Source organism: Leptosomus discolor, chromosome 9, assembly GCF_034619465.1.
Source record: "Leptosomus discolor isolate bLepDis1 chromosome 9, bLepDis1.hap2, whole genome shotgun sequence".
NCBI classification, from domain to species: Eukaryota; Metazoa; Chordata; class Aves; order Leptosomiformes; family Leptosomidae; genus Leptosomus; species Leptosomus discolor.
This window is the reverse complement of record NC_141399.1, coordinates 548,033-562,937: the sequence shown is the minus strand read 5'-3', so window position 1 is coordinate 562,937 and position 14,905 is coordinate 548,033. Positions and strand designations below refer to the sequence as shown.

Here is a 14,905-nt window from a genome sequence, read left to right as displayed (position 1 = left end):
TGCCTCACCCAAACCAGACCAAACAAGTCCATGATTTGGGCTCAAAGCCACCTTCCTTCTCCTCCCAACAACTGCAAATCTCGAATTCAAATGGGGACCCAGCCGGGAGTAAGTTCAAAGGCAGATTTTCTGTGCTGTTTTCCTGATAACACAAGGATGATATCCTGCCCTGAGTTACTGCTGTGCCCCCATCCTGCAGGAAAAAAATCCTATCTCCAAGCAGGTTGATGCTCCACCACTACTGAGGTCTAACTCCCCTTTGAAAACCGACAGATCTGATAGAAGACATGAAAGAAAGCGCCAGACTCCTGGCAGGCAGCTGCTGGCTCAGTGAACACACAGGCAGCCAGGAGGGGAAAAACCGGAATCTGCTCCAGCGCATCACTTGCGCCCAGGCAGCTCCTGCTCTGCAGGCTGGCCCGTGCCCCTCGCCTCTCACCCACCGCCTGGGCAGTCCCCTCGCGGCAGCCAAGGTGTCAGGGCAGACGTCTCCAATGCTCTGAGCTCTGGCAGCGCCCGCGAGCTGCTGCGGAGAGGAAAGGAGAAGGAATCCCACCCGGTGCCCTGGGACAGTTTGCGGATGGCGGCGGGAGGAAGCCAGACTGCCAGAGCCTCTCCGGCCACCCCAAGAGCGGCAGGGCCTCGGCCCCTTTCCTGCTGACTGCATTTCCTACTGGGTTACACGCAGTATTGCTTCCTCTTCAGCCACCTCCAGCATCCACAGAGGAAGAAGGATTTCTCGCCCTGTGTTGCTGATTGCAGAGGGCATGTCCTCTACAGAGGCCAGACCTGTGCAGGAAACAGCAGCCCCGGCCAGGCGGGGAGAGCTCCCTTCTGCCCCGCACCGAAGGGCGGGAGGTCACTGGAAGCGGTGCCTCCGCCTGGCAGCACCCCTGCAGCCCCTGGGGCGCAGCAAGCCGGGCAGGTCCACCAGCATTTCCAGCCTTCTCCTTTCCCTGCAGACAGAAGAGCTGCCCGGCTGTCCAGCGTGCAGGTATCCTCCACAGGGACACAGCGAAGCAGGCACCATGGGCCCCCCTAAGACTTGACCCAAAATGACACAGGGCAGCTTTCTACAAATATCAGAGCTTAGTCAAGTATTCTCCCTGCTCCAAATTCCTCTGGTTCCTCCTGGCGTGCAACGCATCTCCAAAGGCACCACTTGATGCCCACTCCCACTTTTCACCCTATCACAATTTGCATGCCAGAAAATTTCACAGAAAAGACCTTTTCACCAAAAAAAAAAAAAGAGCTCGGCAGTGACGATCAGATATTTCCATGCTGTACTCCAAGCAGTGGCTTAGCCAGCACAGGGCTCTCTGCCCACAGCTCGGGGCTTTGTCCCTCACTCCGAAGTGTGGGGCAGGGGGCCGGGCTGGCACACGGTGCCGGGAAAGCATGACACTGGTACGCTCTGCGGTGGAGCAATCACCCACAAGGAAACCAGGAATTTAATTTCCCCCAAACATTTTGTTCTACTGACTGTTTTACAAGGTATATAAACCTCCTTCTCCCACTGAATGCAAAAAGCCCATCATTAATTGTGGGAGATCCCTGGAGAATGCCTGGATGCAAACACCATCTCCCTTCAGCTTCGCCATGCAACCTCTCTCGCCATTGGGGTGCCTGCTTTCCACCAACATCTTTTGTTGTACAGTGATTTCAGCTGCTAACGAACACTGGGACCGGCCCCATCACCCGCTGCCGAGGCAGAAACCAGCTTGTACTTGAAATCCCCTTGGCTGACCTGGCCACCTTGCTGCACACCAGCTCAGGTTCACCTGAACCTTCCCGATCCCTCTAGGAACTCATTTACCTTAGAGAAAGTCGCGTTAGCCAGTGAGATCATAATGTCCCGAGATACTCCTGTGGGCATTGGGTCCAAAGAGGCAGGTACAATTCGTGGGCAGTCAATTTTCTTCTGTTAGGTACAAAGCAAGAGAAAAAAAAAAGAGGTTAGCTGGTTGCATGCTGAGCGCCCTCAGTGACGAGGCAGGAAGACCCATCAGGGCCCTTGATAAGATTAGTTTCACTACATCTGTAAAGTCAGATCACTCTGTAACCCCAGGAAGTGAAATATCAAAACGGCACCATGATAACACAGAGTGGTAATGCCACGTGGAGCCCTCCTCCCCTGAGAAAGGCTGTAAGTCCAGCCCAGCATGTCTCTGCCTTAAAATCCCATCCTCTGTGAGCTGTCAGATAACCACAGCACGGAGGCCGAGTTTCCAGGAGGGCTGGTCCACAGCCACAGTCCAGCACAGGGAGGAGCACAGCAGGAATTCCCCTCTCGCTCCTGCCCGGCTCCTCTGCCAGCTCAGCGGCAGCAGCAGCTCCCAGTCCCTGGGTGGAAAAAAGGTACTCCCAGGTAAAAAGCAAATGCGTACACACTCCTCAGCGGCCACTCTGGGCAGCTCCCTCACTATGTGCACTCAGATGTCAGAAGACGGGGCCAGAGTGACACTAAAAGGAGGCACTGCAGCCTACAATGGCCAACCTGCCGGCGTGACCCCTCCTGCCAGCTGGAAGCCAACGTCTCACACATCTCAACGCGCGCTTCTGCAAGCCCCTGCAGAGATTTCGCTCTCCAGCGGCGTCCCTCCTGCGCAGTGTCATTTCAGAAGCGTGCGGGGGTTTGTGTGTGTGCACGCGTGTGCGCGCAGAGGAAAGGGTATAACGAGCTACAGGGGCTTCAGCAAGGGGACTGCAGCAGTAGGACAGCTGAAATGAAAGGCCTAAATGAAGCTGTAAAACGATTTTAAAAGGTCATCTGTCCCCCTACTTTTGTTCTCACTTTAAATTGATGGCTCAGATACTGGAGCTGACTCAGAATTCAAGTCTGTATGACAAGCCCATCCTGTTCTCTCATGAGATGTAAATCACACTGCAAAACTACCACAAAAATGAAGCCAGATTCTCTGTTGCCCCAGGGTATACCCAGATTAATGCCTTTGACAGTGGAGCCATTGGGGTAAAAGACAACAAAATATTTGGTCCATTATGCAGAATAATTTGCAGCATGCAAGATTTCCTTCTTGCTTGCATTAAAGGTTACCGCCATTGTGACTTTGCTGATGACAGTGCTGCTGCTGCTGTGACGAGAGGTAGAGCCTGCCCTCCCAGTGTAGAGATGCCTGGCAGGACACATCCCTGGTGCCGGACACAAAGTGAGCATGAGGTTTCTCTTTTGCCTTCCCCAGACCTAGCTAGGGGGCAGGGAACTATCTGGAAGTGCCTGCCTGACTGTGGAAAACATGCTTCATTTCTATCAGGATACTCATCTTACCCAAGCACAGTTATTGCGCCTAAACAAGAAGATTAAATAACAGAGATGCACACGACAAGAGAAGTAAAACAACAAGGCAAAGCCCTGGAGAGAGATTTCAGTCCTATGCCTCTTCCAGGAGAATCAAAAGAGTTAAAATAAAACCAGCAGGGCTACAACTGAAAATTCATGCAAAAGCTCCTATGGCCTGGTGCGTCCTTGCATGTCACAGCAGCTGGCATAGCTTGCTAGAGAAACACACTTTAGAGGACTGATTAACTTGTCGTCTTGCAGCCCCTTCTCCTGCTGTTCATCAGTGGCTAGAAATAGAGCTTTCCAGCTGATGATATCATTCATGTCTGGATCAGGGCAAAGGGTCTGCATGTTTAAAATGCTGCGGATGATGCCAGTACAATGCTGGCTTCCCGGCGGACCAGTTTTCAGGTGCGGCCATGCCAGCAACGGCTTGTTTACTGAAAGCTCAGGCTGTAGGACGAGGCACCATGTTTCCAGGGCTACAGAGCACCTCGTCCTGCACTGCTCAGGAGGGAAGAGCTAAGAAAGGCACACAGATAAAACAGGGATGTGCCCAAACCAGGTGCAGCATCCAACCGAACTGTACCTCTGGAGTAGATCAGAGGTGAGAAAGCGAGGATAGGCACAGTTATCCTTAAGGAAGGACAGGCACAGTTATTCCCGGAAGGTTCCCTGGCTCTCACCATCTGCTCGAAGTGATGGGAGCGGTGTGGCAAGACTGGCTGCAGCCCTCCCTAACATGTAGGCGAGGCTCCTCGAGACCCATCTCCATGACCCTAATCTCCTCCCTCCGGGCGGAGGAGCAGCTATTCCCCGTGATGATACACAAGCACCCCATGCCACGCTGTCCCACACAGTCCCCATGGCCAGGGAGGCAGATCCAACGCTGGGCTGCCGAGGTCCAGCCGTCCCAGCACCTGTGTGCCCCACCTGCACACCAGCACTGGTGCTCAGGAGCAGAACACCTCTGCTGGGTCTGATTTCGGCCGGGCTGGCTCCTCCAGCGCATGGCTGCACAAGTGCTGGGTGCCGGCAGATGCGCAGGAGCAAGCTCAGATGGGGCAGGGACACCCTGCCAGCTCGGAGGGACCAGGTGGCTGTGGTCACTCCACCCCCTGGCTCGGGCTGCTCCCCATTTGCAGGGCCATAGGCAATGCCACCTCACTCTGCTCGCTCCCATGCCCCGGGACATTGCCCAGCCTCGGGCCATGGAAATCCACCAGACCCAACGGTAGCCACATACCGGGTCCTGCAGCAACTCCAGCACCATGGGAGGCATCACCGACCGACAGCCACAGCCTCGGGTTTGGCTTTACAAGGGATGGCTCGGGTCTGGCCCCCGGAGGCTCCGCGCGAGAAGCCCCACGCCCTCCCACCAGCAGCATGGGCACTGCAGCAAAGTTTTACCCCCGCAGCGTCAGTTCTATGGCGTGTCCCCTCTGTCCCCTCTCCAGGAGCCCCGCGCAGGGTAGGGGACAAGGCCAGGCTCTGCCTTGGGGGGCAGGGAACGAAGGGGCAGCCAGACTCAGCAAGATCCAGTTCTCAAATCCTCCCCGGCATCTCCCTGGGCACAGTCTGGGAGGGACACCAGGAAAACACACTGCTCCCGCTCCACTGAATAACTGCTCTTCCTCTGCCTTCCAGGAAGCAGCTGCACTTAAGCCAAACGACACAAATCATCTCAGGCAATTTTTGCGTGTGCCAGCCGAGTTGCAGGCTAGGCGGCACTTCATCAAGGAAAAAGTCAATCCAATAACACGGGACCTTCTTCAGAAGTCCTCTCGCAGCCCAAGCTCTTCCTCTAGGTTTAATGAGAAACCCAATGCGTACCAGCCGTGACCAAAGCTCGAGGACTAATCTGTGGCGGTCCCCAGCCACCCCCACAGCCCTGATGTCACCCAGTGCCACCAGTGGGGCTGACAGGCCCCAGAGCCCCTGCCCCGGGCAGCAGCCCCCGTGCCCAGGAGCACGTGCAGCACAGGCACCTGCAGCTCGTGGCCCTCCGTGCTGCGAGGCCTCGTGCCCCGGCAGCCCAGCACTCACCAAACACCCAGCACAGCCCCCCGCGCCCCAGCACAGGGCAGGCACCCCATCGCCCCACCTCAGTGTGTGGGTCCCACACCTGGAGCAGCCACTCACGATGGTTTTCAAGTGCCCAGCACCCATCCAGACCGCAAGAAGAAACAGCAGATACGTTCTGAAACCTGGGAAGTTGTCAAAGCAGAGGGTGCTTCCTCAAACCACCCGGTATCAGCATCCCGGGATGCACAGGGATGCACGACCCATCCAGACACGCTTCACAAGCCACAGGGCAGACCCGCACTGCCCTGCGCTGCCACTCAGCAGGGACGGGAAACCTTTCCCAGGGTTTTACACTAGAGGCGATCACATGGAGCTGCAACACGGTGGCCCCATCTCCATCCCCGTCCCCTGCACTTGCAGCCACCACCTCCTCCCCGCTGGAGGGGAGCAGATGCCAGGGCTGGCCCCAGGGTCAGCTGGGGGGGTAAGGGTGGGACGTCTGACACGGGGCCAAACTCTTGCCAGTGCCGAGCATGGGGAACTCTGGAACAGCTGAGATGGGAGCAGAGCACCGGTGCTAAAGGGATATTCAATTTACAGTGTAAAAGCTTGGCTTGGATCTGCGGCAGATTGATTGCTAAAAAGCCAATTTTATTTAAATTAGTTTCAATTTAAATTTCAGAAGCAGTAACGCACTGAGCCTCTGGGTTATTAACGCTATAATTTGGAAAGGGGCGATTTTCTTCTCTAGACAGGCACCACCAGGGGTGCTCCAGCAAGTTATTAACATACTGCAAGAGCCTAGTCAAAGCTAAGTGAATGGTAAAGTATTGCTGCGTTTGCTGGGTTACTCAAAGCCAGGCGTCCCAGGATGCGGAGCAGCGGCACTGCTGCAGACGTGAGAGGTGACGAAGAGCCAAACGGACGGAGCCTGCTGAGGGCAGCGGGACAGCAGAACGCTTCAGCCAGGCTGCCAGCCTCCTCACACACACACACGCCTCTGGGCACGGCACGGCACGGCTGCAGCTGACCTGCCCCACATGCATCCCCCTCCTGGACGCCAGCAGAGGCGGGTGCCCCAGCTCAAGCCCAGGACAAGCCGGGGCCAGCAAGTGCCGGTCGCTGATGGGGGAGACTCAGAGCCTGCTGGGAGGAGTGGCCGAGACCGCGCTTGGTCACTAAACAGAGCAAGGCTCAGCCTGGCGACCTCGAGGCGAGACAGTCCAAGCCCCGGCTCAGCCCCACACCCACCCACGCTGCCAGGGAGCGCTGCAGACACAATGCACACAGAGCAACACTCCAGGGTGGCCCTTCAGCCCTCCATCTGCTGAGCCTTTGCGAGAAGCGTATCGCTGCATTTCCGACAGCGGAGAGTCCCCAAGGCCAGGCGGCACATCAGTGATGCCGAGCAGCGCCGTTCTCGGAGCTGCCAAACCCAGGCCATCTGCCTCCATCCCCGGGAGAAGGAAAACAACAGCAACAGCACAGTGAGGTGGGAGGGTCTCCTGAAGCAGCAAAGTTTGACGGGCCTTACCTTCATCTGCAGCGCGTCGTCACACTGCGAGTGGTTGGAGACACAGGTGTAGGTGGAGGGGCACCAGTGACACTTCCACCTGGCCGAGAGGCAGCTCGTGCATCTGAAATGGCAAAGGTGCGGTGAGAAAAGCAGATTTCAGGCTGCTCAGGGGAGCCAAACCTCAGCCCTACAATCCATCTTCACACACTGTGTTCAGTCTTTAATGGTGCCCAGACAAACCGGTGGCAGGTGCTGGGTTTTCCTCTCCTCCTCTCCCTGGGAGCTGGTGGGTGACGTAGGCAAAGCCCATCACACCTGTGCCGCTGCGAGGGCAACTCTGGGGTGTCACCGCCTGCAGTGCCACCGCCTGGCCCCAGCCCACACAGACCAGGAGCCACCCTCCCCTGCTTAGGGAAAACCACTCTTTTCCTCCAAAACACCCTTTCCCCCTGTCTGAAGGCTCTCCCTCGGGGTCTGCAGAGGGCGTGGGACCACCAGTGGGCAGGACACGGGGATCCCGTGGTCAGGCTCCGCTGTTACGCTTCGGAAAGGTGGATGAATTTCTGAGGGTGGCACGAGACTCCCTGCTCCAGCCCACCACGCTGAGGAGGAGTACGTGGCTGCTCCCTCCCAGGGCTGGAAGGGGCGGCAGAGCAAAGGGAATGCATCCCTCCTCCCTCATCGCCCCACAGATCCCCCAGGGATCGCTGGGGAGGCTGCCTCCGCAGCCTAAGGGTTAACAGAACAAGCTTTACATAAAAATATTATTCACATTTAAAAAAAACCCAACACGTCCAGATGGCTGGAGACGCTGCGAGGACCCTCCTTTGTAAATCCCTGGCAGCGCAGCCCCTACGCTCCTGCCAAACCCTGCCCAGGCACCCAGCCGCCCCGCTGGCAGGGGGGCTCCGCTCCCCCAGTAACCACACACGGGGGGACCCTCGTCCAGCGCTGCGCCTGCACCCTCCCGCCCCCAAACGGCTCCCTCCATCCCCATCGCCCAGTGCCACCCGCGCCCTGCTGCCGCCTGCCCGCCATGGCCCTGCACTTACGCTCTCTTCGGGTAAATGTTTCCAGTCCTTTTGCAATCATAGATGGTGAAACTGGCCCGGATAATGTTTTTGCTGTTGACCTGGAGAGCAGTTTCGACGACGACGTGGTCTGAGAGAATTAAGCCAAAGAATATTGGGTTGCAAGAGCCTCTTGCTCATGCTCATGCTCAGAAGACAAGACAGACTCTTGGGAAAACAAGGGCTAAATCTGATTTGTTTTCTCCAGGGCTTCCTCCGAGCCGCATTTCAGAGCTCGGACCATTCATCTTTTGCCCTCTGACTTCCAGCTCTCCCTCTTAAATCAAGGCTTTACATCACCCTCACCAGAAAAGAACATTGCAACTTTCAGCAGAAAATTCCAGCGTGTTGTGCAAGTGTTAATTAGCAGAGTTAATTATTGTCTTCGCTTACAGTTGGTGCTAAATGATATTTCAAAAAAATGTGGTAATTAAAACATGTTAGTTATCATGTTTTAAAACCCCGCTCACTTTCCCCATGACAACAAACCCACAGAGAAGAGTGGAAATCCCTTTTTTGGCTACCTAACACACTATACTAACTCCCCTCCCCCCAAAATTGCTTAATTTTTTTTTTCCTTGCAATTTTGCCATATAAGCACCAGGGACAAGAGACAATGCCTCTTTCAGAATATGTACAATAAATCAGTGCATTGGATTCCAGAAATTCATTTGGACATTGCTGTAACCAACAATACAGAACAGTTAATGATCTCCCATTCTTTGGATAGCTAGGGAGAAAAACAATGCAGCTTTATAAACTTGCCTATGAAAAGTGGGATTTCAAAAGGACTGGCTAATTCTTCTCCTACTGAAGTCAGCCATCTTCAATAGAGTATTCACTCCAGGCTTGAAAGATGAAAATTTAACAAGCACTCAAGTCTGGAATGAAGCATTGAACTTCTCAGAAGGAGCTGTAACGTGGGGCTGTCTCCATCGCTAAGGGGCCAGTACCAGATCGGCCAGCTCGGCTGCCAAGGCTCGGCTGACTTCAACCAGATCTGCAGGTGCTCATCACCTCTGGAGCGCAGCTCCACAGAGCCTCGGGCTGCGCACCCCCGTTGGTACCACCTGAAAACAGGGGGACACTAGAAGACCTTCAGTCTGGTTTTTGACTGCATAAACGGGATTAAGAGTTTCTGAGCTGCCTTTAGGGACGCACTTGCTCTTCTTCCAGAACTTCTCCTGAAAGGTAGCGCACATTCGGGAAGGAAATTAAACAAAAGCGATTGAAAATATCAATATAAGTAGCAACATTATTTCCCCAGGGCTAAAACAGTTTTGGTTTGGTACCTACTAAATCTAAAGCAGAAGCTCTAACCAGATAATCTTAATAAAATAAGTACAACTGGCTTTTAAATTCTGACGTTTAAACAAAAATGGATACATTTGATATACTGTCAATTCACGTTAAGGTGGTGGAACTCACTATGCTTTAAAGTCATAAGCCCTATAAAACAGAAGCAGCTTGAGCCTTTTTTCCCCTTTATGCATTATTGGCAAATACAATCGGAAAAAAAAAAAAAAATTCCTATGAAAAATTATATCCACAAAAGTGGTTAGAATGAACCGAGCTTGTTTTCCTCTACACACCTTGGTCATCTGGAAATGCTGGATATTTCTCGCGTGGAAGTAAACTGCAGTAAATAAATTGGTTTACGTAATCTCCAGCAATTCTGGCTACCATGTGGATATTATTTCCATAGTCACATGAAATATTTGTTCCGTTCAGGTTCGGAATAGTCCCATTTATCTGTATTATCAGGGCCTATATTGGGCAAAACAATAAATCAGTTATTATCACACAAAATTATATTAAGGATTTGTCACTGTTTGGCAAGCTTTCCTTAGGCTAGCGATGCCAAAACAAGCCCACAGGTAGCCCTTTTCTTCCGTTTTGTGCACTTTGAACTCCAAGAGCCACCCGCACGCAGAACCTCGCCTCAGCAGTAGGAGCTCTGCCACCACCAGCTCCAGCAGCCGCAGCTGCCACGAAACCCCCGCCCAGGGCTGCCCCGGCAAGCGCTTGGAGGCAGAAGCTCCAGCTGGGAGGCAGAAGCTCCAGCTGCGTGGCCCACGACCCACCACGAGCCCTGTCTGTCCTGCTCTGGGCTGGGCTCCTCCGCCCTAGCTGCCCCCAGGCTCTGGGGACAGAGGAGGAGGAGGAGGAAGAGCAGAATAAAATTAACCCCTGCTTCTGAGTGCCTGACCCTCCTGGCTTGCACCAGTCCGTACCAGGGACCGGTGACGGGAGGTGTCGAGCTGCTGGGAGCCTGCTGGGAGGGTCGTGGGAGCGGCCACAAGCCAGCATTCCCCCGGCACACGCGGGCCCAGCCGGCCGACTGCAGGGTTTGCTTTTAGCTGTCACCCTCCAAGGGGGAAGTTTTGCAGAAAGGGAATGCTTTTGGGGAGGGCGACTCAGGAAAACACACAGCCCACGTGCTTGGCTGGCTTCCCCTGCCACCAGCGGGGTGACTCCCTGCGGACCCCAGCCCACCGCTCCTGCGCAGCAGGAGTGGAGCCGGGCCATGGGACCCCTCTCTCCAGCTCCGGTCTGGGCTCTGTCCCAACCGCTGCCTGTTCACGAGCGACTTCCCCATGTTAGGGCTGATCAAGAGCTTTGGCACAGAGACACTTTTGCCATTGGGAGAGGGTCTGCCTTTAAACGAAAAATATTTTGATGAAAACATTTTAAATGTTATTAAAATACTGTTAAAAATAGCAACAATATAAAACCAGAAAATCAGTTGATTTAGCTGCCTGCAGCTGATCTTCTGAATTCCAGAATTTTGCAAATCTCCAGTGAGTTCAGCACAGCAGCTTTAGAAGTCCTGTTCACCCACAGGCTCAGCAGTGGGTGTCCTGCGGTCTTCCAGGGTACCGAGGCGCAGGAGGTCACCTCCAGGCGCTTTTGAGAACCTTGGCCTGACTCGGTAGCATGCAACAGAGCTCAGCATCCCCACGAGCCATACCCGAGCTGCGTGGAGCCACATTGCAATGCTAGAGCAGCATAGATATTTATCAGCCCTGAGAGCAGGTAACAACTCCACGGGACGCTGCACATGATTAATTTGGTATTCACGTCAAACACACCGGGTTCTCTTTGTCGATATTAATCTCAGGCTCCAAGATGGTCATGGAAGGGCACTGCTGCACTCCTTCACTTGCACTTGCCCAGAAGTTGGCCCCTGTGAAGTTGGTGCACTCGTGCTGCAGAGAACACCTGCAATGAACAGGGGAGCAATTCGTGGTTGATTATTTTTAAAACACGTGATTAAAACATTGACTTCCTTGTGAGGGAAGATGCTGAGAAAATCCTGTGCCTACATCTTTTTCCTCCATCCATGCAGCTAAGCCTAAAGCTTTGCTGCTCTATTTAAAGTGTCTAGTTGCCACCATAAGAGCACATACTCCCACCAGCATCAACAGAGCACCAGGATTCAGGGTAAGTGAGAGCAGCCCAGGCTGAACCCAGAACTGAAGAGAAGGTGACATTTTGTCCGACTTCTTCAATTTGTAAAAGCGGAGTCTAATTCTGTAAACCCTTTTTTAAGTGCTGATTCTCACCTACTCATAAATAACTGCAAGTGCAAAAGACGGTCTTTAACAGGGTGTTGGTTCCCTCAGTCCCATGGCTGGATGCCTGCAAGATATTCTTTGCACTGGCAGCTGACTGCAGCATAACAATGCAGCTGCAGTTAAATCCTGGCTCTGAAGAGCATCCCAACCCTTTGAAACCAGACGCAATTGTTTTTAAACACACCTATTTCATAAGGAATGGACAAAGACTAATGGTAGTGTGACCGTGTGGAAATATAAAAGGCACCAGAAATTGTTGCCCAGGCTTGAGGGCCAAAGTGCACTGGGACACAATCAGTCCTACCTGGTCTCCATCGTGCACCACCCGCAGTAAGCGTCAGCGGCGGCCAGGCACTCCGTGCACGTTGAATACTGGTCGCAGGCAGCCACCTTCACCCGTGTCATCTGCACAACAACAGCACAACTGCTTCCAAATGTGACAACACCACAGAAACACTCAGCCCAGCCGGGGTTTGCTGCTATGGCCACATGTAGCCAGCGACGAGACACCAGTGTCTTGGGCTGCTTTACCCATTAGCCTAGACCAAGCCCTACAGAACAGACAACAAGGAGCAGACTCGGGCACCGCCGTTCTCTGTGTACGACCAGCCTGCACTGGGACCGGCACAGGCAGCTGCCCACCGCCCTGCTGGGGCTCCTAGCAGAGCCTGTCCTAGCCCAGGGGCCGGGTGCCTCAGGGCAGGTAAGGACACCCAAGGGACGGGGCTTGCTGCCGCCAGCACAGTTGCCCCGCAGGGTGCACAGCAGCGCCAAGCTGAGCCGAGCTGCTCCTTTTCAGCCAGCACCTTGGCAATGGATGTGCGATGGTCAGGCCACGGAGAGCGGCACCACACCTTTCTGCTGCGTCAGATGGAGGTGGTTTCACAGCTTGTCTCTCCCTGTGAAAAGCTCTCACTCAGACCTGCAGACAGCTCCTTGCTAGGCAGAGCTGAACGCTATCTGGCTGTTCACAAAACGATCAGAAAGCAACACCACTTGGAAACCTTAATCTGTAAAGAAATCAAAGCATCTCTGGGGACTTGCTCGGCAGGAGCAGTTGGAGGGAAAGCACATGGTGGTTTCTGCTTTTTCCTCCCTCAATTTCTAAACGTTTGAGAAGGAAAACTGAGTCATTTGGTACAGTGGGAACTGGCAAAGTGAGATGCTGGGAGCCCTGAGCTCCCATCAGGCACCTTGGACTGTGGGCTCCTTGGCCTGACCCCCACTTTACCTGCAGCACTTTGCTGCTCCCCAGCTCTGCTGTGCTCAGCAGCCCCCCAATCCTACTGAGCTCCTAGGGAGCTTCCCAGGATGTTAATCCCACTAAAGAAAAATTAACTCATCCGGTTTACTGGAAAAGAAACAGAGAGAGGAGAGCATCACAAGTGCTGCGCTGGGTGTTTGGTCAAGCCCAAATGAGGTGCACAGCCCAGCCTGGGAGCTGAGCTGAGACAGTCTGGAACATCAGCTAAAGAGGCATCCCGGGAGGGTCCTGTGAAATGATAATGACCAATCTGCAGGGAATTAGGGCTTGGAAAATATAAATGCAACATGTAACATTTGTGGTTGTGCATCTGTTTTGACAGATTAAAATGTAATTCAGGACAAACCACCAGCGCCTGGAGCACTCAGCTCTCATCTTCCTTCTCTGCTCACTTGACGGAGATGAGACCGTCTGTTTCTACCTGCTGCGGCATTCCCAGTCTCTGCCGAGAGCCCTCCTCCCATCCAGCCCTCCTGCCCGCCAGGCTGAGCAGAAACCTCCCCAAGGACCATTTCTGACAGGCAGACTTTTTGTCTGCAGGATCGCCTAAAAGCCTCCTTAAAGACTATGTACCGTAATTTTGGGATTTCTATACAGGAAAAAAACCTCTGTTTACTTCTGCACTCCCATAAGTGGGATCAGCTTCGTTATCTTTCACTCTTCTCTTTACCTGGCCACCACAAAGACAAGGGAGCCTGACAAGCCGGTCTGCTCAGCATCACCCCCCACCCCGTGCAGGGGAATGGACAGGCACAGGTACCCACCCCCCCCCCTCCCCAGAGAGCCCTTTGACACCCCAGCCAAACCTCTGAACTTCTTGGCTCTGCCCATTAATGCTAAAGCAAATGTTATTGTCCCTTCCTGCTTCCAGCTTAGTGCTGCACACTAAGTCAAATGCATGATGCTCAAAGGGCTATTTTGCTGACGCCTGAAGATCTCACCTGATAGGAGGTCATCAGATAGAGGTAGGTGGAATCAGAAGGGTCGAACTGCATGATGGGGTGGACAGGCTCTCCGTAAGCCACCGAAATGGATCTCCTGCTTATGACCTTCATGGTACTGTCCAGATTAATCTGTAGTGAGAAGAAGCCACTCACTGAGACCATTTTTCAAACACTATGGGGAGAAGATTATTTTTCCTCAGTTATAAACAAGAACCAAAGCAGTATCTAATTGTGTCCCACATTTTCAAGCACTGTAAATCTCTACACAGTTTGCAGGCTGCACGCACAGAGCTTTACTGAAAAGCCAGCTCTGTGCCACAGGAAAGGCACTAACTGGCCCAGAAGGCCCAGGCCACGGCCAGGAGCCCCGCTCAGTGATGAACAACCCTCGCAGCCCTTGGTCCCTCTGTTTAAAGCCCTCTGTTTGAGAGGCTGCCTGGAAAATGGCTAGTCCAGGGCTCTACTTGCTGCACGGCCATTTCCAGCAGGCCCCAGCAGCGTCACTCTCGCTTTACCCCAAGGTAAGTGCCACCAGCCTTCAGCCCTCATTGAACACATATGCATGCTTCTGTTAAAAGAACACTGCATGTCCAAAGCTTAATGAAAAACAGTGAACATCAGCAACAGGGCTGTACAACATGGCACCCCCCACTCCCTGCATATTTGAAAAATAAGTGTTGTCATCCCTGGCCAAAAGAAGCTTTTATCCCTGCTAACTCCAAAAGACCACGGCAGCTGCCGCAAGAAAGCCGAAGCCTACCTTGCCTCATGAATCACCAGCCAAAGCGCTGGCAGTGATGGAAGAGGCTGCAAAGCATCAGCCTGCCTTTCCGATCTCAGAATGTCTTGGCATTTGACTTGAAAACTCAGCAAATTAAATGTGGCATTGCTGAGAGGAAATAACAATAGGGCTACACAATTTTGCGTGACAGTCACTTTTCCGCTTAAAACAGAAAGGGAGCGAGGAAAATTCCTACCTCCTCACTAGCAACGGAAGGCAATAATTGTAAGGACCAAGTGTGCCTCTGCTCTCTAAAGTCTGGATTAATTAATTAACATAGGATTAATTAATTCTTACAGTAGAGCAGCACTGACATGTCCTAGTAAGATAGCACAAGCTCAAAGCAGAGGGTTTCCCTATGCTAAGAACCATATGCAAGCACTGCAAGCTACTGTGAGGAACAAGAAGGGAACTACCATTATCCCCATT

General features: G+C 53.4%; 1 protein-coding gene across 1 annotated transcript in view; it reads right to left on the bottom strand.

The window, feature by feature from the left end:
* Positions 1-14,905, bottom strand: part of PLXND1 (plexin D1) — an 82,734-nt gene that overhangs the window by 45,238 nt on the left and 22,591 nt on the right. Inside the window, exons 3-9 of the mRNA XM_086469775.1 lie at positions 13,693-13,824; positions 11,792-11,892; positions 11,002-11,131; positions 9,502-9,676; positions 7,892-8,000; positions 6,858-6,960; positions 1,817-1,921 (exon numbers count right to left, since the gene is read on the bottom strand). Of these exons, the coding sequence (XP_086325901.1) occupies positions 1,817-1,921; positions 6,858-6,960; positions 7,892-8,000; positions 9,502-9,676; positions 11,002-11,131; positions 11,792-11,892; positions 13,693-13,824 (855 nt within the window). The remainder of the gene's footprint in view (positions 1-1,816; positions 1,922-6,857; positions 6,961-7,891; positions 8,001-9,501; positions 9,677-11,001; positions 11,132-11,791; positions 11,893-13,692; positions 13,825-14,905) is intronic.